This window comes from Chelonia mydas, chromosome 6 (assembly GCF_015237465.2).
Source record: "Chelonia mydas isolate rCheMyd1 chromosome 6, rCheMyd1.pri.v2, whole genome shotgun sequence".
NCBI classification, from domain to species: Eukaryota; Metazoa; Chordata; order Testudines; family Cheloniidae; genus Chelonia; species Chelonia mydas.
The window spans coordinates 45,878,661-45,902,874 of NC_051246.2; the positions used below are offsets into that span (position 1 = coordinate 45,878,661).

The 24,214-nt window shown below is 42.3% G+C and overlaps 1 protein-coding gene across 5 annotated transcripts in view; it reads left to right on the top strand.

Moving 5' to 3' along the window:
* BDNF (brain derived neurotrophic factor) overlaps positions 1 to 24,214 on the top strand; it is a 48,063-nt gene that overhangs the window by 17,404 nt on the left and 6,445 nt on the right. Inside the window, exon 1 of one of the 5 annotated variants that reach the window (XM_027830121.3) lies at positions 4,546 to 4,851. The exons of 2 other annotated variants lie outside the window; for them this stretch is intronic. Coding sequence is in view for 1 of the 3 variants with exons in the window: in XM_043549575.1 (XP_043405510.1) it covers positions 10,544 to 10,594 (51 nt within the window). In the remaining 2 variants the exon portion in view is untranslated. Of the gene's footprint in view, positions 1 to 4,545; positions 4,852 to 5,433; positions 5,873 to 10,425; positions 10,595 to 24,214 lie in introns of those variants that run through there. 2 more of the 5 variants (XM_043549577.1, XM_043549575.1) reach the window with 2 other exon arrangements.

The following is a 24,214-nucleotide window of genomic DNA, read 5'->3' on the forward strand; positions in this document are numbered from 1 at the left end:
TATCCTCCTTTCCATGGCTGTGCATTGCCATTCAAGTGTTGTGCTGCTGTATTCCTGATCTTCTGAGGCCTCCCAGTCCTTGCCTCCTGAATCATGCCTTCCTTATCTTGCATTACGCTGTGCTGCTGTCTTTGATTGTTGTCCTCTCATGTTGACTATTTGACTTGCAGATGCAGTACTACAAAACTACTACTCAATACAGGCAATATATTTATTATATTGGATACCCTGCTGGTACTTTCTGCATATTGTAAAGTGATTTCATGCCTTGCTTAGAAGTTACCAAGTACATTCTTGAAATTGCCTAAGCAGTAAATTAGACTATTTTAAAATACCAAAAAGGAGACCAAGAAACCATTATATGCACACTGGACCACATCCTAACCCAGACTCTGGCCCCTTTCCACACTTTTAACAGGGCAGCTACTGATGCCTCTGCCATGGGGAATCTCTAGTTGGCATAGAGCTGGTACAGCCGGCTTTATGCCTCCTTCTCCTGGCATCCCAGCTATATAGGGAGTGCTGAAGATGTGAACAGAGCACAACAATGCTGTAGTGGATCCCAGAAATACCTACAAGCTGGCACTAAGCTGCTCTAACTTGCCTTACCTACCAAACCAATTCCCAGCAGCCCAGGGGCAGAGAAATGCAAATATGGCATGCTGCCACTTTCCCCCACCCTTGCATCCTATACTGAGTACAGCTTGGTCATTTTATTTGCATAAAGTCTAGCTGCTCAGGATTTATACAGCTGAAACAAATTTAGGCTCAATCCTTCAAGGTGCTGTGCACTTGCAAAGTGCAAAATGAGGGTGCTTAGAAGCTTCCCACTCACTTTCAGGATCAAGCCCTGGAACCCTAAATTGCTGCATTTTCTGTGCAATGATTGTCACGTAGTCATACAACAGAGTCAAAATTCAGTCATTCTATGACAAATGTGGATTGTCTGCAAACTCAAATTATGTTTATAGCGCATTGTGATTTTTTGCATCACTTGAGTTGATTTTGATCAATTTTCCATTCCTTTATTCTGAAAAAAAGTAGCAAAGATAGGTAACTAGGAGACATGAATAAACATAATTAAACATAAAATACTTGTAGTGATATTAGTACTGACCTCAGCCAATTAAAATTATTAATAGAAAAAAAATACTCTGGTGTCAAAACCTGAGTACATTGACATCATTCTCATTTGTATAATCAGGATTAGTTTATATTTCCTGACAACAAGGAGAGATGGGCATCCAAATGGTTGCTTCTTGACCTTTTTCTCTTCGAAAAACAGGTTGGGATAATGTTATGCTAATAAAACAGATAGTATAAGGATAGCAAGAAAAGTTTTGTTGGGAAAAAGACTCAAAAACCTACTGTGTTGGTTAAATACAGAATTTTTGAAAAAAGATTATTCCTTTTAAATATTGGGAGTTTTACTGCTTCCATTACCATTGTGAAGGGGAAGTTTAAGAACCCTGCAAACTACTATATCATATAATTACAGTCTTTTAGGGTTTGGTCCTGATAGATCAGTCAGTTTAATTCATAACCCCAGCAGAGACAGAAACCAGAAGTGCATGCTTCTGCTTCTTCTGTGTGCTATCTATTGCATCATTAGTGCCCATGGTATAGTTTAAATTTAAGTCAGCAAGACAGCACTGATCTTTGCAATCGTCTGTTGCTGCAGGGATAAATCAACATTACTTTGATTGACAACCCTTATTTGTACCTTCTTTCTCTTTTGTTGAATAAAAAGAGAGAGAGAGAGAGAGAAGTTTATTTCATGTACACGAAAAACCAGTTTAATTATTTAGGGGGCAAAAGACTGTCAGTTTCAAAATAAACTTTGTATCTGTTGATGTGCCATGATAATGATTCCAAGAGCCTTGCAGAACACTAAGAGATGGCAAATTGATTGAAAGTGAAGTTTATCTGATATGGAAATAATTTCTTATCTCTTTGTTCCTTTCCATCCAGCCTGCATTTTTGCTTTTTGTTTGAAATATCTCTGTATGCTGTTGCCTGTAAAACCCCACTGGGGAAAAATGTATTCACCTGACACTGTTAGGTTATGAGACATCATTTTTCAGATGATAGTGAGGTGAAAATGTAATAAGAGCGCTCTTTATGGGTTCACCTGGGAGTCAGCGGGAAATCTCAAGAGGTATAATCCTTGCAATAGGAATTTTGTAGGCAGTAGGCTATATATTTCATAAAGCAGACAGAACATCTAAGAATGATGGGTAGATTTGCCTATGGGATTGCCTTTGTATTCTGAGTTATTTAAAAAAATCTAATAAATTGTGGGCCCGATCTTTTCATGCTCGCTCATACAAAGCTCACGTTGAAGGCAGTGTCAAGGCCTGGAAAATCAGGAACATAGATTGTATGGTAAACTTTAATATTGAAACCCAGATAAAGCATTATTTTTATTTCGCCAGCAGGGCCTCCAAAGGCTGGCTGGTAATGATCCCCAAGGGGCTGGTTAGGCCAGATAGGCATTGTCAGAGCACAGTGGTACTTTGACCAGGCATTGTCCCCCAGGTATGTCCCTATGCCATGGCAGAAGGCTGAATGGGGGTGGCAGAGCCACCTGGAAATTCCTGCAGGCTGGGGGAAATCCTCAGCTGCCTGGTTAAATCAGCTTTGTGATCCTTTTTCACCACCAGAGCACAGTTCAAATGAATGTATCATGATTAATGATCCCATAGTTTTTAAATGGCTGTAACATGGTTCATTACCCAGATTAAAAACACTGGTCCTACCTACAAAGACATGGCCAAAGCATGTTATAACAGCTGGGAATCTATCATGTCCTATCAAACCAGCCCCAAAGCATGGAAAAATTGCTGTGCAGATGAGCCCTTGAACTGCTTTCAAAAATTATTTGACTTAACATAGTTTAGCCCCTCAATGTAATGGAGGGTAGTCACCATTTTCACAAATGTCTTACAATATCCCTGCTACCACCACCACTTCCAGATAACAGTTAATAGATGCTTCAGTGTCCCTAATCCAGGATTCTTGATACTGTTCATGTGCACATGCATTGCATTTAAGGGAAGGGATCTCCCTGTAGAAATAAAATAGATGAATTAAATTATCACTAATATAACCTTTCAATAGCCTGCTGCCATTACATTTGAATGGTAGGTCATTCAGATTTCTTGCTCTGAATGTGCAATATAAAAGAATGGTGTCCTGTTCAAACCATGTGAATGTCCCTAATTGCAGGAGACAACCATACTAGTGCAGTTATATTTATAAATGTGAATGGTCCCACAAAAGTGTGATCAAAATTCAAAAATAAAGTAGATATGTTAACTGATGACAAATTTGAACAAGTCCCAATAGAAGGAGGATTTGTGGCACCTTAGAGGCTAACAAATTTATTTGAGCATAAGCTTTCGTGAGCTACAGCTCACTGCTGTAGCTCACGAAAGCTTATGCTCAAATAAATTTGTTAGTCTCTAAGGTGCCACAAGTCCTCCTTTTCTTTTTGCGGATACAGACTAACACGGCTGCTACTCTGAAACCTCCCAACAGAAGGTCACCTGTGCAACACCACTGAGACAAATATGGTTGTACAGGTGTGGCAGAGATATCCCTGAGGGCAGAAATAGAGGGTGGGTTTGTACCAGTGTGGCTGAGGGCAGTATTTGGCCAGTGGAATTGGTATTACTGGCGATTATTCACCAGACAGAAAGAACAGAGCATGATTTTTAGAGCCCAGGCTGAGTTTGCAGGGCTGGCAGTTTGAAAGGCCATCTTTTTTACTTGTAGGCTGAGTTAGTCTGATCTGGAAACCATTGAGACAGTAAATGTGGAGTCCTTTTCAGTATGCTACTAGATTTTTAGCCAAACCACATTAAAAAAAAAAAGTCCAAGAAGGCTTGTAATGTGGTACTTTACTAAGGTTTCTAAAACAGTTTTAAAAGCCATAGTAGGGAAACAAACCAAGTTAACCACATGTAAGCCATGCTGCTCCCCTTAACATATATCAAAAGTTGTTTTATGTAGAAGGCCTTAGGTATCCTCAAATTTTAAAAGCCTGGAATAGTCACAACTTTTCTGATCTAATGAATGCAGGTATTTCATAGTAAAGGCACACAGGCTGTCGGAAGGCAAAAATGACTTACATACATTTGTTAAAGTAAAACCTTGCAGTGGGCCTGAGCAATTGAAGTCAATGGGACTTTTGTCATTGACTAGAGTGACAACAGGTTCAGGCCTTAAGGTTCACAAATATATTTGCCTCAGCTGATTCATGGGAGAGATGATGATCCCGCTTTGAAAATAAACTAACTCACACTATGTCTGTTTTGGGGGAAATGGGAGCAACTCAAATGAGAACATCATAAACATGTGTAAGGCACTGAAACGAAACCCTGTTAATAAAAGATGCATCATTCTCAATGCATGGTATTTTGATTCTTGTAATCCATGCAGTAGTGTGTCTATGGGAGGCAGCCAGGGTATCATATGACATACACGTCAAGAGTGTAGAGCAAGCGCTAGTGTGGCTTCCCACCCACACTCCCATTCAGAGCGCTAGAGGTCTGATGAAGCTTGAGCTAACCCTAGCGAGCGAGCGAGCATGAAATCTTTCTGTTTTTACCAAGATCAAATGGAGCTACTCACTCAGAGGATTCCATTATTACCTCCACTATGCAATTTCCACTATCAATAATTTAATCTATTTGCTGCATAAACAGAAGGGGAAACCAGCAAGCCAGATTTTTGAAGGGGGAAGAAAAACACCCCCCCCAAACCAGAGCCAATTTGGGAGTTTCGTCAGAGGTCCCACATGCAGCGCTGTTGATATTGACTTGTACAAGTAGCCACTAAAAATAAAAGGTGGGTTTTGGATTTCTGTCTGTTGTTATGCCTCCGAGAAAATCTTTAGGCTGTCTAGATTGTGCAAATATGCCCCTGCGTGTCTCCAGAAAGTGACTAGCGTAACGTTATCTGGAGCGTTCATTAATAAACAATGCTTATTATCTTGATTGCATCCTTAAAAGCAAACTATGAAGGGGTCAGTGAGGGAGCTATACTTAAATGGATCTGGTTTGTTTAATATACTAACACGTAAACTAGTATTCTCCCGCTTTTAAGAGATTTAGGTGCAGGCTCAGACTCCTGGTGGGTTTTATTTTTATGTGGCTCTTCGTTATCATTTCTCGGTTTCTCTGCGTTTCTTTAGTAAAGTCAAACACCACTTTTGCCTTGTAGCGGGGATATAGAAGTTGCAAACTCCCAGCAGTAGAGCTGAGTCAGCAGCTGTGGAAGCCGAAGTGTGTGAATCAGAATAATTATCGGGGGAGGGAAATTCTGGGGGATCCCCCCCCCCGGTATTAACTGATTGGAGAGTGTATTACTAACTAGCATAGAATAAAGAGGCCGGGGGGTTGTTGATCGGACCCCTTCAGGGCAAGAAGTGTAGGGAAAGAGGGAAGGGCTGGCGGTGCTCTGCTGAGTGAGGGGCTTGTCCCACTCGGCTGCGATGGAAGGGAAAAGGCGTGCGGTTCCTTTAAGCCAAGCAACCCAGCGCTGGTGTCTCGGGCTCGCTGGAGCTGCTTGCTGGAGACAGTTTGACCAATAGAAGCCCAAACGGAGATCTAAATAATTCCTGAGTGAGAAGAAGCCAAGGCAGAGGCTTGTGTGAGAGGCTCCTGCACCAGCCAGGGGGTGGGAGGGGGGGGGGGATCGGAGCCTCACAACAACTCTGCTGCCCTCCCACCCTTCATAAAGCTTTGATGAGACACTTGAGCTGCCTCCTGTGTTGCTGGGGCTGCAGGAGGCGGCTGGTGGGACTGGGCGGCTCGGAGAGGATGTGACTTTCCGGAGCGACCCGAGCAGGCTTTGCGTGGACAACAAGGTACGAGGCGTCTCTTGGCCCGAACTAACTCACTCTTCTCCGCCAGCGCGGCCGGGAAAGTTGAGTGTCAGGGCTGGGCACGGGCGGGGGGCCGCCAGGGGCAACTTCTGGCTGGGCTTCCCCTTCCCATGAGCCAGCCCCTGGGGGCGGGCAGCCCCTGGCGCAGTGTGAGCCCGGGGACGCGGGAGAGACGCAGGCCGGGGAGAGGAGGGGATCCCGTACAGAGGGGAGTGCCTGGGGAGGATGGGCAGGAAGGGGGCCTGGGGGCGCGGCTAGGGGGGATCCAAGGCTGGGGGAAGAGGAGACGGGGGATCCAGGGCTCTGGGGTTCGGGAGCTGGGCGCCCATGGGCGGGGGGGGGTGGGGGATCCGAGCCGGGTGGATGCTGACTTAGGGGGTCATGGGACTGGGGGGTCCTTCCCCTCTCCCCGCTCAGGAGCCCCCCCAGCCGCCTTTGTTCCCTGCGGGCTCCGCTGGGCTCGGGAGAGCGCCCCGCCGGCGCGCGCAGACACCTGTCCGCCCCGTGCGCCGCGGCAGGGGCTGGGCAGGTAGCAGGCAGCGCAGCTGGGCTTGCTCGGAGCCAGGTGGGGGTGGCGCGGTTCCCAGCCTGTCCCCTGCCCAGCCCCCCGGTCCGGTCTCCCGGCGGCGGCTTGGAGCTCGGTCCAGCGCGAAGGGGGACCCGAGAAGAGAGTCTGGCCGCCAGGGCTTCCCAGTCGCTCCAAGCCCTGGGAGCGCCGGGGGCAGAGAGCCCCGTGCGCTGTAATGGAGACGGGGATTGCGCAGCGTGGCTGGCTGGGTGGCGGTGGGCTGGGGACGGGGATCCCCCCGGGGGGTGCGGCCACGGGCAGGCTCAGCGACACAGCTTGCCCGAGCGCTGCTGCAGGGGCTGAGGCAACGAGCGGGCCACGGGGCGGCGGCGGCAGCGGCAGCCGGAGTTAAGGCTGCAATACAAAACAGCCCCGAGGGGCGCACACTGTACGTGCGCCGGTGCGAAGGTTGGGAGCGAGCGAGGAGAGTTTTGGTGGGGAAGGTGGCCCTCTGCTGGCCGGTGGGTGAACAGCAGCTTGCAGCCGAAGGAAAGGGGGAGCGAGGCTAGCTGTCACCACCGATCTCAATTCCCTGCTGGGGACTGGAAGGTCTTCCATGGATCTTAGAATCATGGAATCTCAGGGTTGGAAGGGACCTCAGGAGGTCATCTAGTCCAACCCCCTGCTCAAAGCAGGACCAATCCCCAACTAAATCTTCGCGAGCTACGAGCCACTCCAGCCCGCTTGTATTCTACTAAAGCGTCATATTTAGCAAATGATGCACCCGTAATGAATGAGGGACGTATAGCTGCCTCTGTACAGCTGGAGTGAGATGCGCAGAGCATGACAGATCTGTCATCACCGTTAGTGTATTGTCTTAACTCAACTTGCAATGAGGTCTTTCCCCCAGTCGGTCTGTGCAATAACCAGTGAACACTTTCTGAGGAGAGTGAAGGCATGTACATTGACAGGAATGAAGGCAAAGTGGATTTCTAAGTCTGAGTAATCTTCCCAGTACTCTATCTCTTTCAGCAATAATAGTTTGCTGGTTACACTGATGTAATTCTGTGAGCTAAACACCTTTTACAATAGAGCATACTACAGGAAAAGCTGCAAAACAGCATAGTAAATAAATACATTTGGGTTCAGACATTTTACATCTTTTCTTCATTGTTAAACTTTGATACTTTACATTCTCATGTTCAGGACTGTTTTTTTAATAGTCATAAAAGTAATGCATGAACTTTCATTGTTTGCTTTATGCAACATTAGATTTCCTCCAGATTTAAGGTTATTTGGCTATGACATGGACTGCTTCAAGCTATTATAGCTGTAAGGAATTAAGCAGTGCAGTTTTGGCAGTGGGCATACACAAGTGTATGTGTAACATATTGCCTGAAATTATAAATGGAATGTTTGAGTATAAGGAGAAGAAACTCATTGACCGCAGCTCAGAATAATGTATCTATATATCAACTGAGGTACAGTAAGTAGGTGAATGGAAAGATACACTTGTTGAAATGTAACCTTTACTGGAATTTAAAACATGTTGGTTACCATAATTGGAATTCCAATGCCATAAAGTCTTTGTCCTTTTCATCAACTTTGTGTTAAACTGAGGAAAGAATATGAAAGTATTCAGTAAATAATTAAACAGATTATACTCTGTGTGTGCAATGAATGAAGAAGAGAACTCTTCAGGGTGTAAAAGTTTCTATCTTTGAGTAAATTAGATAATAGCTATGTGTTCTCTCTTTTAAGAATTGGGAAGATGGTAAAATAATGGTGGTTTTTTTCTGTCTTTGTTTTAATTTCATGGCTAGATTGAAAATAGTTCTCTTTCCTCTGAAAAGGAATTAGAATTAAATGGTAAGTGGTTTTGGATGGTCAAAACTGAATTAATGATTTGGATACCTTGCAATATCCTACTGATTTTTTTAAAATATAATTTTACGACATTAAAAGAGTAAAATGTTATAATCATGGACATCATTCTTTTTAATTCCGGAGATGCTATTAGTGTCTTCACTTGAACATTAAAGTTTTTTACAATGTACATTTTACTTTCACTTTATTATAGGTTGCTGTTTTGAGGTTATTACCATTGTGAGATCAATAGTCATTACTTATTTATGCTTCTAGTAACTGAGTTTTAATGTATGCAGGGAATCTATCCCGGTGATATATTCTCTTCAGCAAGTATTTGTGTATCTGTAATTCGTGGTTTGATAAAAATACATATACATGAAAAATCTATGGTATTTCATACATATCCACACATAGGGCCAGGCTTTGAACCTCTTGCTTATACACATGAACAGTTAGTCATCCAACTAGTGCCACTGATTTTGGGTGGACAGTTGTTCACCAGCATGAGTAAGAAGTTTGTAATCTGGTCCATTATTTGTATGTGTTTAATCAGTCACCTCACAGTAAAAGGTCATAATATTGATTTAGGGCCACTTTCTCATCCCTTAATCACATTGAATAGTAGTTTAGTCCTTGAATAGTCTGACTGGAATCAATGGATCTACTTGCAGAGTAAGATACTACTTAATGTGAGTATGGGAATCAAAATTGCCCCCACAGCATTTGCATTACTGTGGACCCAATGGTGGCCTGATTTGTATAGCTGTGCAGTGATGTAAGTGGGTATAAGGCTCCCTGCAGCCATGTCCTAGCTATCCGAACCATGGGTAGACGTGCAGGAGGAGACAGTTTTCACAGAGGCATTACATCTCCTCCCACTGCACACGTGTGGTGCTTTAGGTGTGCAGACAGACTAGATGCAGGACTGTCCCTCAGACTGTGGGGGAATCTGCGAGGCACATTGAGACTCTCTTCTGGTCCACTCTTGGGGCAGCACAATAGCATGCTGCCACTTACTCTGGGCTCAGGCCAAAGCCACAACTTGGCCTCAAATATAAAATCACTTGAAAAGTGCTGATAGTCACTGTTAGTTAACACACCCAAGAAGAGCCTTTCTACAAGGCTCCATAACATGAACCAATTTTCTGCCATAGTACTACCACTTAATGTTCAACTTCACTGAACCACAGCTGGGAAAACCCATTTATAAATTTTATGCCTTCTGTTCAGGTCCACAGCATTCTTTGCTTTCTAGCACTGCAGAGAGGTGCCGTCATTATAAGGCTATAAAGTCAGGTTAGAGCGAGCTGTCAGGATCAACAACATTTTAATTCTTATCTGAATAACCCTGTTGGAATAGGGGAGCGGGGGTAGAGGGGTGAAGGGGAGGGCAAGTGTATATTGTATTTTGTAAGGGGATGAGGAGGCTAAACTGAAAAGGCTGGCTCTCATCAATATGCTTTCAAACATAAAACACATTAGTTTATATGTTGCCACAGGAGGACTGCACGACCCAGCTGAAAACACAGTACAGAGTTACATTTTTAAAATTCATCTTTCTAATGTGCAGTCAAGACACACATAGGAAAATAAACATCCAATAAATCTTTTTTAAAGTCGCACACATAATGAAGATCCAGAGCTGAAAGAAGCCTGCAGTTTTAACTTATTATCTCTACAGTACTTTCTCACCGTAAACAATAGAACATAATAGCTGAAGAAGTTGCACTGTTAGCTCAGTTAATAGGCCCTCAAGGGTGCACATAGGAAAGCAGAAGTCAAGGAGAAGTTATGGGCAGAAGAATCTCAAACTCTGTGTGTGTAAATCTGAGAGTGGAGATCAGTGAGCTTTCACACTGCTATAGTGAGTACACTACTGCTTTAAAAATAAAAGGCCATCAAATTTATTTTAAGTGTCTGCCTTATAGATTTATATAAATGGCTGAAACATAGTGTTAAGCATGTGTCATCTGCCTACAGTAAAAATCTCATGTTATGCACTGCGTGGGGTACTGGAGGCTCTGATGTAAGCAGATATATCCTTTTAGTAGGGTAATTACTAACTTGTCTTGACTTGTTTTCAAATGATTGTTATGAGTACTCCTAATTGCAAAATTGCTGCTTAATTGAAAGACTCCCTCAATCATCTCTGAAAGCAGTTCATATGCTGGCACACTCTGTGATATCAAACAGTGAACTGCATTTTAAATAGGTGTTTTTAAGAACAGTTAAAGTTGAGTACTAGCTTTGTAATTTTTTTTTTAAATATTGCTGAAATGAGAAGTAGTGGAACAAATTACAATCTCTGGTTCCAAAAAAGGAAAAAGGTGAGTAATATCCCCTTTAACACATCTTATTGCAGTGACCAAGCAGTACAGGTGTGCTTTTAAACAAGCTGACTGATGTGCAGCTGGAACTGAGACTGACAGCTGGTAAGCTGTGACCACTGTGTATCCTGCTGACCATTATTGTCTCATTGTTGCTTTGTGCTCCCCTATCTGACTGTTTCCATCTGTTGTCTCTTGTCTCAGAGCTGGATTGTAAACTTGTTGGGGTAGGGCGCTGACCTTTTGTACTGTGTTTGTACAGCACCTAGCGCTATGGGATCCTGGCCCATGATTGGACTCCTAGATGCTGCCACAATAATAATGTACATTAACTACACAGTGCATTCAAACAACTTGCTCTTATACTGACTAAATTGTGTAACAGATGATGTTGCCAGATTAAATCCTTATGCCACTTGGAGGCAGACTTCTTTAAATACTAGAAGACACAGCATCAGAGGGAAGAAAATACTTTAGTTTTTGGACTAGACAGGTGTGTTATTCGGACAGCTGTTCTGTTGGAATACCACATAGCATTATTTTATGCTAGGCATGTATTGCTATAATTTTAGGTCCTGATCCTTCAAACATGTATGTGGGTAACTATGCTCAAATGAGAAGTCTCACTGACATCTGTGCAAATATTCACATGAGTAAACTTATGCAAAAGTGTGTTTGCTGGTTCAGGGTCTTAATTTTTCACTTTCTTCACCATACTGGGGCAGATCCTCAGCTGGTGTAAAATAGCTGCATTGATTTCAGCTGAGCCAGATTGACTTAAACTAGCTGAGGATCTGCTAATATATTGAGGATCTGATTACATTAACCACATATTTGCTAGTCATGCTATATCAACTTTGTTAAACTAGGTGTGCAAAAAAAAGTATCCTAATTTCAATCACAGGAAGTATTAATTCCAATTCTTTATAAATCACTCAAGTATACAAAATGAAAAGGAAGGGAGGAGAAAACAGGTTGTTTTTATTTTGTAGTATAAACAAAGGATTTGCTAGGATAATACTGACTAGATGTGATTATAGTCCCTTAGTTATTCTGATATTACCAGTCCCAAAATGTCCCATTACTGCATAATCTAGGCATCACTAATTGCTACACAAATTGTCTGAAGATGAGTTCCATAAGACTTCATATAGTAACTTTTCATGCATTCGTGACAGCTGTCATCATGCTGCAGTAGTTGTATATTTACCTCACTAAGAATGTAGTATCTTTCCATGAAGTAATTCTCTTTTAAACTAGTTAATTAAGATTTTGTAATTTCTTTCCATGGCAATTGTGTACAGAATTGAAAGCATGACAATCCATATGATTTTTTTTCTAAGTCCTCTAAAATGCTTGAAATTTAATGGCTCTTTATTCCATAAAGGTGCCTTAATTTTGGGTCCATTAAATCTATTTGCCTTTTTCCATATACTCTGACAGCAAAATGCAGAAATCATATTACTTAATTTCAGACTGTATTATAAATTTAAAGAAAATAGGGACGTTGCTTTAATTTCAGAGTAGACTAATTACAAGGGGTAATTCTATGGGATAAAAAGAATACTTATTGCTAAATTCTAGAGAAGTATTTGTAGATCTGAGAAGCTCAAAATCTGAACTACTACCGCCACCTAGAGATAAATTCCACACATTTGCCAGATATGCCAACAACTTTTTGTGTAAGCAACTCTTGAAAACTGAAATTAGTGATGAGGCTATTAATATTAACTGCTCTGAGTAGACAGAAACTAGGTTTACCAGTGCATGGCTTCTTTGTTTTTAAAATATTTATGCATTAAAGTTGTGTCTATGACTTTTCTGATGAGGCAGATAACTCTAGTATTCACAGAGTCCTCTTTATGCGGTGTAAACAAATAAACAAGAAGGAACACTTTCAGTAAATCAGATGCCTGTTTAACTTTATATTATTACTAGGGAAATATTTGCAAGTTAAATTTCTCTGGGTTTGTTACAGGTGTCATTGAGACTCAATTGCATGTTCAAAGCGTGCGCCAAATACATGAGTGCAAAATCCCTTTAAGGATTTGATTTTTTCATTTACGTGAAAACTAATTTAAAATAATTTTATTGTGCAGGAAAGTTTTTTAATAGAAATTCTAAGAATTTTTTGAGGCTGTGACTCTTGAGGATGAAATCTTCTCTGCATTGAAGTAAATTGCAAACCTCCCATTGATTTGAAAGTGGCTGAAATTCTGAACCCAATCTTTAAATACAGTATTGAGGTTGAACTGGGGGAGGGATATGCAGATGTGTGTTTAGCTCCTCCATACATTGTACAATGAAGAGTGGATTCTTCTATTCTATGTGTGGCTGGCTCAGAGAAACCCAGAATGAAGGAGGGCAATGACAATTTCCCCTCTTAAATGTTTCATATTTCCTTTTGCTTGGTGGAAATTATAGTACTTGCCTTCCATTTGGGAGTATGCACTTCCCTGGTGCAGCCATCAGGAGTTGTTCATACAGAACGCTAGAGTGTTTCTCTGCACTCCCTACCTCCCAGAACCCATATAATCTTTTTTCTAAATATTTCTCCCTGACCTCACATAGGAGACTGGTTTCAGAGACTTAAAGGTAGACTTAAGATAGCCAGTATACAGCCATTAAGCTAGGGTTTTCAAAGATGTCTAAGAGATTGAGGCCCCCAACTCCCACTGAATTCCAATGGAAGTTGAGAATCTAACTCTTAGGCAATTTTGAAAGTCCCAGCCATTAGTCTATAATATTTACTTAGCATCTTGTCCTTTTAAATGACGACTCTGGTTATTTCTCAGAAACTTTAGAACCTACGATTACAGTCACACACTATATTATGGTGGATGACTAATCTATGTTTCCTAAGTTTCTCTTGGGGTTCAATGAGTTATTGTGATATAAAGAGAATCCTTTATATTCAAGTTAGGAGCACAAACGCAGAAGCCTTATACTATGCTACATTATAGAGAGTTATATGGTGAGTGTTCACTATATCAAATTATGATCTCAGATATCTGAGAGGCTCCCACTGATTGCAATTCTAGTTATGTGTGCACATCTGAGAGCAGAAGCTGGCCTATTACAGTACAGGTAGCCAGCACACATATGTATGCAGTGTTGTGTAAGAGTAGGCTGCTGGCAAAAAACATATGTCTCAATTATAGGGAGGACTCTTGAGCAAAAATATCGTTATACAAACATAGAGGTTTAAAAGACCTCAACACATGCTTCTGCATCATGATTATTTATTTAGCAGCAAGCACTGGACTAGAATCCTTTTCCTCTCACCCTAACCAATGTTCATGGGATCTTATATTAAGTGTCTAAAGGAGATGGTAGAATCAAACATACAACCTCTCAATCCTAGTACAGCCTCTCAATCCTCTCAACCCTTGTCTCATCCAAGATGAGTAAAACACTGCTTTATTTGAACATAAGAGCTCCTGAAGAAATACAGCATTGTTTAGAGCAGGGAACTAAACATCATAATCTCTGGATTCTTTAACCAGCTTTGTCAATGACTGTTTGAATTTGCCAACATCCTTAATCTCACTGGGCCTTAGTTTGTCCATCTCTAAAATGGACATGCACCCTGTAAGTGCTTGAGATCCTGAGATGAAAAGAAACTACTTACATATATTTAGCTTTATTTAAGGGCTGAATTAATGAAATCAGTCACTCCTGCTTAAGAATAATGGTGTCCCTGTTGCTAGTGTGAATATTCTTGGCAAAGGTCATCGTTAGGACTTGATTCCTGGTGTTCTCAGATAAATGAGAGTCTGCTGGTTTCCTGCTCTCATACTTGGATCTTCAATTGATATTTCTGCTCCTCGTGAGTTGATCATCTGATCTGATTAGAACATAAATGCCAAAAGACAAATAGTTGTGATGATAGGCTTCACTCTGAATGCTGACAACTGAATCCAAGGGGGAAGAAAAACCACAAACAAGCCAAGTTGGCAGTGAGTCTAAACCAGTGCCTAAGATCCAAACACAGATGAACTATGGTGAAGTCATGAACTTCATGGCTACCCTTTATCCTTACCGTCCTTCAGCCCTAGTGGGCTGAACCAAAACCAGATCTGAACACCTCTGAACTTCCATAGGGTTTGGATCCAAATCTAAACATTATGGCTTGTGACAAAGTCACAGATTATCTTTTCACTGCAAAATATTGGCAGCTCACCACAGATGCATCATGCAGATTGGTCAGCAAGGAGGTCCTTGGTTTTTGTTTTTCTTTTTTTTATGAGCGGCAAAGAGAAGTTTTGCAAAGTTTTTTCTGTATGAGGGAAACAGCCTGGAATATGCAGGATCCTCTTAAAGGAAACAGTAGAAAGGTGAGCTAAGCAATTGTTTATCCACATGCACTCAGTAGGGGGAAAAATCAGGGCAATACAACCGCATGTAACAGCGCAGAAGCAACAGGGCAATACATCCAGCACTGTAACGGTGGTGCTCATAAACAAAGATACCTAGTTTCCCTGGACAGAATCTGGTTTGTTAAAGAACCCTGTCCCATATCTCGGTGACATGTTTTCCTTGGAGCACAGGCCAAATGATGCGGTGTTTTTAAGTCTCTCTTAAAGTTGCCCTATAAAATTGTCATAACATTTACCAACCCTGGCACAAAATTTACTTTTCTAGCCTAACAATGATAAAAATAAATGAAAAAACTAATGATGATTTATTTGCCCATTCTAAACCAAAAGTTCACCGAGGACCAGTGAGAGAATAAGATTCTGCAAGACTAAATTGAATAATAAAGTGATATAAGGCTGTAAGAGAGCTGAGCCCTAAATCTCTATGGAGCCTCTGCCTATGGTTTTGGCAAATCTGAGGGTGATAGTTCCACAGAAGTAGTGCAAAAAGCTCAATCACCTGGATTTGTTTTAACTTGGTTCAACATTGACCTTTTGCTGAATAGAGCCCCCAAATTGTATGAGAATATTAAAATCATGCATTTGGAAAATTCTTCTATAGAATTCTTCTATAGAATTCTATTAGAATTCCAGAGAGATGTGGCCTTGGAGATGATGGAATCCAATATGCCTGCCTCCATCTTGATTTTTTTCCATTGCTTGGATCGAGATGGAGCTCTGCATACTGGATCTCATCCTCTCCCCGGGCAATGTATCTGTATTACAAATGGGGCAGCTCTGTTCTTCTCCATTTTAAACAAATTAAGGGGTGACCCTCATGTTCCTGGCAACATATTATGCAGTCCTCCTAGGGCAATGTTTTTTGCAGCCCTGGCTATCACCTACTTGTGCAGTAGTTGTTCTACATGTGGAATAGTTATTTCCAGCTTTTCTGAAGCTGCTTTCACTTGGAGCATAATCATTGTGTATGGGCCACGGAAGCTGTGATGTGTCTCAAATCAATATTCTGGAAGAGCTGCCTCAGCATGGAAGAGCATGTTTCTACATTAGCATGTCATTTCAATTTTAACAATATTTGTTGTTGTTGAGCCCACATATTAAAAGCAGGGAGATCAGGTTAAAAACTGAAGAGTGAAGGGGGGAGGGAGAAAGAAAGCCATATGGCAAGAGCAGGAGGTCTGGCCACCCCACCTTGGGCTCGTGACGACATGCCCTACATTTAACCTACAGTCAGGAACTAATTAACAACACAGATGGGAGTGAGCTAGCATATGTATTCAAAATAATACCCTTAAGGTTTTAATGAGCAGCCCTGCCTCTTTCTGAGTAAGAAACAGAGTGAATCCAGTGTTGCTAAAGAGAGCTTTGCAAAATGTATGAGTAATATGCATGGGTAGGCTATGTTCTGTAGTGGCTAGAGCAGGGGACTGGGAGTTGGGGCTCCCGTGTTCTTTTCCTGGCTCAGCACTGATTTGCTGTGTGACCTTGGGTAAGTTACTTAAATCTCTCTGTGCTTCAGTCTACCCATCAGGAAAATGGGATTTTTAATACAATTCCTCCCTCACACATGTGTTGTGGGGCTTAGGCTTAATGTCTTTAAAGCACTTAGAGATCTCAGATGACAAGCGCTATAAAAATGTTAGAATTTATACAAGTAGGGAGGGACTACAGAAATTCAAATACTCGATCTGTGTCCTCTTGCACTTTATTTTTTTCGGAGTAATACCTCTCAAGAGTTACTGGACCTGGTTCTTTGTCTATCTGTCCATATACAGAGCTGTTTTCTATTTCTGATAGGAAGGTTATTTCTGGGTAGCCTACTTTGCATCCTTTTGTGTGGCTTTTTTGTCTTTTGTTTAGTTTTTGTTTGGAATGGGGAACCATTATATTTTCCTCAGTTAACGTTTGCTTCCTCATTCTCTTCACCTATCTGAACAGCGGCTCTCCTTCCCTGGAAGGCAGCAGAATCTGCGGGAAGGGGCTGGACCTGAAGCCGCTTCATAGATATGTTACTTAATTACTTAATAACATGTGTGTTCTTCCCTCCGTTTGGAGCTTGAGGGGTCTGGCAACAAGAGCTGTATCTTGGCAACAAGACCACTTCCCCTCCTCCCCCAGCTGTGTTTGAGTGAGGATTTCCTAGAAGCAAAGCATTCTGGAGGGTGGCGTGTTAGATTGGGACAGGCTATCTTTTACGTATCACTGCTTACAGGTATGTTAGAGCTACTTGTACATTTCTGCAAATAGTTATAGGATACATTTTGGGGGGAGAGTCATGTTTGGGAAATCTTCTACACTCCAGTCAGCCACCTTTGTTATATAGTTGTACTGAAAATATAATCATTCCCAAATATGCATCTGTCCCTGAGGAGTCTTGAGTGTGAGGAGTCTGTCTCACTGGAACCTGTCTTCTGTATGGCAAAAGATCGTGCTGCTCTGATGCAGCTGTTCGGGTGGTAACCCCATTTAATTTCATTCCCACAAGATCAGTCCATGGAAATACTGGGACAAAGCCTCGGCTGGTATAAATCACCATAGCTCCATTTACTAGTTTACACCACCTAAGGATTTGGCCCCCTATGCCCTTCTGGGATTTACCAGAGCAGTGAACCTTTTAATTCTGATGGAAATAATGTCTCAGGGTTGCAGGGAGCCTGTCACTAGATCTAGTGACAAGTATGAAATAAACCTCTGTTACCACTTGCTGAATTAACTACCATGGAAAATTGGGGAAAAAACTCGTACATTTATTAATAAACTATAAAAAAAACAGTTGCTCAGGGAAGGGGCAAACCAACTTTTTTTTAAATTGTAGGGAAAGAAATCATTTCAATGTTCCATCTTTATAGAAATACAAAACAGCGGAATATTCCTTCAAGAAAAGAAGTCATTCCATTTACATTTGGGAGCAAGGACAGGGGCCTGACAAGAGTTATCTGACTCTTACCCTGTATTTTCTGTAAGGCTGCTGTCTTGTATTCATTAGAATCTATTTTAAAAAAAAAACCCCACCTTGATTTACCACAATGATACTGTGAACGCTACTGCATGATGCTTGTAATCAGAAATTATATATCATCGTTATCAATTTTTTTTTAAAAAAGCGTGTGCTCCATATCCAAATGTCTGTATTGCAATTCTGGTAATATTTTAATATTGCTACTGGTGAGTAACCTGTTGTCTTCAAAGATTCAAAGCATGGAGTCAAAGTGGAACACATGCAGCAATTCCCCACACGCTGCTTTAGTGCCGTGACAGAGGTGGTTTAGCTTTCTAATGAGTATTTATGTCTGTGTTCTACAAAAATTCCCCACCATGGCATAGACGATGGAGGCTTTTCAACCTTCCCGAGCTCAACCACTAGCCAATCAGACTGTTGCTAACAAACCAATATTGTCCTTTACATTCCGTGGAATTTTGGACTCCTGGCTTTATCAGACTCCCTGAAGCCACTCTGGAACCTGAATGTAAGCTTTAACCCTTGCCCATAAATGGAAAGTATCCCCACAGAGATGCCATGCTGATGAACGCACTGAGCATGTTTTGAGAGAAGTCCAAACGTTGGGTGGATGGACAGAAGATGACTGTCAACACTGCAAACAAATACAGACACAGTTTATGTTAATACCGTCAGAGCTCTGATAACAGGCATTTCCAGTTTTTGGTTCATGATCATCACAGCAAACTGTTGATTTATTTCATTTTGAGGACTGACTATGGCTAACAGCAAGGAATCCAGTCAGCTATTCTGTCACCTAGATCAAAGCTACACAGTCAGGACCTCAACACAGGTAAGTATCTTGCCTAGAACAAATGAGTGTAGTGTCCCTATTGCTTTCTTCCTATCTAGAAAGCACACTGAGGGCCAGTTGAGGTTGTACAGCCTTGTCTGTCTGCCCATATTATTGGACAAATGTGTCACCTGAGCATTATACTTCCTAACCTTTAGTCCTCCTAGCAACATGAGACATGCATTGTCTATTGCTTACATCTGATCCAAACTGCCACCTATAGGTGGCCAGAAAGGAATTACTGCTTGCAGCAATGTTCTTATTTGGGAGGTTCTGCAAGCTTTCCCATTGCTGATAGGCGACCTAAGCACTAAACGAAACTGGTATGACAACTCGTGTGCCAGCATGATCATGGCTGCAGTCCAGCTAGGCATGAGTTTCAGTACTAATGGCTCTTAGGGTTGCCAATTTTGATTGGATGTATTCCTGGAGATTTCATCACAACATAATCTTTAATTAAAGATTAATCTTTAATTCCTGGAGACTCCTGGACAATCCTGGAGGGTTGGCAACCCTAATTTGGCTATTGAAGGAGAGTGGCTTGAGCAAATCGTGGCTTGTTCACTGCTTAAGAAGAGAAAACTACCCTCAATGTGGAACTGGCTAACTTTTGACATAGGCTGGTTATATTTCACGCAAAGTTAAAAGGAGTGATCAATTCCATAAAGGAATCTGTCTCGTCACAAAAGAGCTGTTCAATGTTTCTGCTGAATCAATCCTTTGATGTAATATCACAAGTGTAAGTGGTGCTAAGGTTGTTGCATGCAGTTTTCAGAGCTAACCTCTGTTTGGAAATCAGTGTTACTTCCAGTGATCAGCCTTTGCTGATGCTTGGGTGTCACTCCTGGAAGTTATGCCTTTTCTGTATAGTTCAGTGGTTCTCAAACTTTAGTATTGGTGACCCCTTTCACGTAGCAAGCCTCTGAGTGTGACTTCCCCCCCCCTTATAAATTAAAAACACATCTTTATATATTTAACACCATTATAAATGCTGGAGGCAAAGCGGGATTTGGGGTGGAGGCTGATAGCTTGCGACCCCCCCATGTTCCGACCCCCAGTTTGAGAACCCCTTTACTAAACTCCAAGTGTAGTTCTTATAGAATGGTGCATCCCTCCCTGCCCCACCATACTCAGCTCCTGGTAAGTAAAATGAACCTGTTGGTAGCTAAGATATTTGAGTGGTGCTCCTTCTGCATTGTTAGTTATTTCAATTCTAAGCTATTTTCTGATTAGTGCATTGTCCTGTATAAGTGGATGCTCATTAGCACTTCCTGTAGCTCAGTCTGTAGAACTGTTTCAGTGATAGTCCCATATTCACATGCTCACAAATTTCTGAAAATTATTCCCCTTTTGAGTGGAGTGTTCCGCCTGTGGGCTCTTATCAGAAGGTGAACTCCTTTTTGGAAAGCTGCTGTTGTTTTTATTCATTATGGTTGTGCCCCAATCCTAGGGTGACCATACTTCCCAAAGAGAAAACTGGATACTCCCAGCTGCTCGTCTGAGCCCCCCCCCCCTCATCCCTCCTGCACAAGACTGTTGCCCGTGGCTGGAACTCTCCCCTCCCAGCCCCGTGAGGCTGTTGGCCCGTGGCTAGAATCCTGTGAGGGGGACCCCTCAGGAGTCTGTCAGCCTGTTGCTGGAACCCTTCTGCCATGCTGGAACACTTCCTCCCCTCCCCAACTCTGCCTCCCCTGCTGCAGGGGGTTGGCATCTCCACTTGCCACCACCACCACGCCCCCAGTTCCTCCATACTGCACCACACTTTTTGGACAAAAGTAGGCATTGGTCCTGTTTGCTCCTGCCAGCAGATCAAGTCAGCCAGAGCAAACGGGACAAATGCTACCTTTTAAAAAAGAAGAAAAAGTCAGGACGGCCGGTACAGGGCTTAAAAAAGGGACTGTCCCGGCCAACAATGGACATATGGTCGCCCTACCTAATCCAGATCAGGTCTTCCAGGTGCTCAGTGTCATACAAACATCTAGGAAGGCTGTGTGTGTGTGGTGAGCTAAACAACCATTTTCCATTGTAGAAGTATTAAAATAAGAAGAACATTAAAAAGGCCAGACTGGGTCAGACCAAAGGTGCATCTAGCCCAGAATCCTGTCTTCTGATAGTAGCCAATGCCAGGTGCCCCAGAGGGAATGAACAAAACAGGTAATCATCCAGTGATCCATCCTCTCTCGCCCATTCCCAGCTAGCGAACAGTTTGTGCATGAACACACACACCCGCACCCCACCCAATGGATATCACCGCTCTACTGAAATGAAGGTGAACAAGAGTTGTGACATCACTGAGCCGCTAGGCTTGGAAGGCTGTCCTGCCATTTCCTCACCTACCTGTGCTGCCACTTTCTGCGTTGTCTCCACCTCTCGAAGTGGGGACAGTGAGCCTCTCATAGGTCAGCCTGATGGAGGTGCTACCAGGAGCTCCTGCCTCAAGTATTTTTGGGGGTTAAGAAGACCTTGGGTATGGGGTGGAGGGAGGAGTCTGTTTTGTACCATTGGAACAGCTGGGCATGCCTCCCTGAAATTTGGGGGAACCATCTCCCCACCACCATCCTTGCCCCATAGCTTTCCCAGTCCCAGGAATTTATAGGACAAGTGCTACCAGCAGCACCACCAAGCTAATATTTCAATGTAATGTCAGGACAGCATGGCACAATTGTTTTGTGGCTTTCTGAGACTCAGTTTACCTCTTTCCTTTCCCCTCCCCTGATTGCTCTTGGCATTTCCCCTCTTTCTTGGGTGCAAGAGCTCTGGTCAAACTTGGGGACTCCACAAAAACCCCATATGGTACCCTGAATAGATATATACTTCCCCAGAGCCACAGGTTGGCTATCACGGCTATACGATGTATTATTGTTGCATAGCAGCTGTCATACACTCTTGTGAGACAATAAGAATATCTCATTTTCGCAAGATGTGGTTTGCAACAAACTCAGACCTTCTTGCAGCTTTACTTCCAAATAGCACCTAGCTTGTGTAGGTCCATCGCTGCCATTTCTGGCAACATAGCTGGTTGGTATTATTACCTGAGGAAGCAATAAGCACCAGCATGAATAGGGAATAATTCTTCCCTCACATCATGCAACAATTTATGAACACGCTAATTCCTTAGATTGTGACTTGTGCATGTGGTTTTTTCCTTTGATTTCAGTAATTAAAAATAATTATAAAGTTGGATGTATAAATACCCCTAAGGATAACCTACATGCATCAAACATCCAGTTATGCATGCGTTAAAGGTTAATCTTGTTTGTTCTCAGTACATTTAGTCTTTGCAAATCATGTGCTGACATGCATTTCATTTTGGTATCTGTTCACACGCTTCTGTAATGATACATAGAGCAGGAACTCATGTCTGTGCCCTTCAATAAAATTTAGCAAATTGAACTTAAAAAAAATCTTAGAAAATGGCAAGACAGAAATTGAATAGTTTCTTGCTGCTAATTTTATCTCCCACCTGGGGTTCCATTCTGATGAATTTAAAGGCCTCATGTACCATTCACTAATTTGTTCCCTTTATTTTAGCTTTCAAAACCATGTGGCTTTAGTGTCAAGATCCAGTGGAGAAATGTACTTATGCACAGCTATTGACTAGGTCTCTCTGTTGGAAATAGGACCTGTTAATCTTTTTAGAATCTGCTTAAATTACGTATCTATATAATTATACTATTTTATATTTCAATGAAGTCTCATTAAATGCAAGTATTTGTTTTATTGGCGGGATTATGCAGATATGTAATTAACTTCAGATGTAAACTAGTCCTGGATAATTGGCAAGGCCCGCATTTAACCGGTTGCCTTCCGATTGTTACAGTTACATGGCCTACTTCAGACCTCACTTACACCAATGTAATTCCATTGACTTCAGTGGCATTACACCAGTGCAAACCAGGATAGGTTTATCTGAGCTCAGGCCCATGTGGTGTATGACCTCACTTTTTGTTGTTTTTGCTCTGCCATGCTGTATTAGGGAAGAAGGATGTTTCTGTGGTCAAAACACTGGGCTGAGACTCAGAAGACCTCATTTCAGTTCCTTAGCTCTGCTACAGGCTTCCTGTGTGATCTTGGAGAATTCTCTTAATTTCTATGTGCCCCAGTTCCCCCTCTGCCAAAATGGTTCTTCCTTTATCTTGGCTATGTATACTGTAAACTCTTTGGGCCAGGGACCATCCCTTACAATGTACATGTAGAGTGCCTAGCATAATGGGGCTTTGTTCTCAGTCAGGGCTTCTAGATGCTACCACAGTACAAACTAATATTAAAAAGTGTATTGTGTCAAGCTTGTGCTGAAGCCAGACACATCATCCCAGAGCATAACTGATGGAAAGAAGTAACAGCACCCATAAAGAACATGCAGGATCAGGCCCTGGTCTGTGTTTTGAGTTGAAGTGGGAGATCTTGCCCTGGTTGACCAAAAGAAAAAGCAGCGGCAGGAAAGCTCTGGCAGGGAGGAAAACTGAGTTACTGCAGAAAGTTGGCCACCACACTCTCCCTAGCAAAAGAGGCAGAGATTCTGTCCCCAAAGCCTGGAATACCCCAGAGATCCCCATGGATCTGCGACAGAAAAAGGACGATCCACAGAGGAGCCGTGTGCATCTGTACTGGCTTAGTGGTCCCATTTCACACCTTTTGGCTCTGTGCCCTGGGGCCCTCCTGGGAAAGTGAAAGGGCATGCATGCTGCATTAACTTCTAGGTATATTTGTCACTTTTTGCCTATGTGGGGGAGGGACAATTGTTATAGCCCAGCCCTGTGCGCAGATTCCTAGAATTGCAGGGGCACCTCCGTGCAAGGTTTCATTGAGGTTGTCTTTCCACATGGAAAGGGAAAGTACTGCACTGATTCTGGATGGATGAATCCCCTCCCCACCCTCACCCGCCTGCACAGATACAATAGTAAAGGGTATTTAGAAATGCTGTTAGGAAAGCAGATTGGAAGATAGGCAAATACAGCTCTCTTCTCTTTTTCCCTCCTCTGGCTCATACAGCATAGTAACTAAACAGCAAACAGGAGTGCATACATAATCTGTATTGGTATTTGGATTTACAAGACATGTACTGTAATGGAACAGGCAATAACTCTATTGATCTGGGAGCAGAAGGGAAAGAACTGAAAACTCACATTCAAACTGTAATAACTGTTTCCAGAGACCCTTTTGATATGGATATTACAATATTAAGGATCTGGTACCAATTCCTTAAGTGAGATATGAACCTTGCATTCATCAGTAAATTTTCAGTGCCTGGGGTAATACTTTTAAAGTAACAAAGAAAAAAGTCTCCAGCTTTTGAAAGTGGCTGAAAGAATTTTATCTGAGCACTGAGATTTAACACTCTCATTCTATTGAGACTTCATCATTACAAGATTAGCAGACTTCCTGTGACTGCATCTGTGCTTCCACTATGAGCACACTGTTGCCTATGAAATGATAAGGTTTTGTATGTG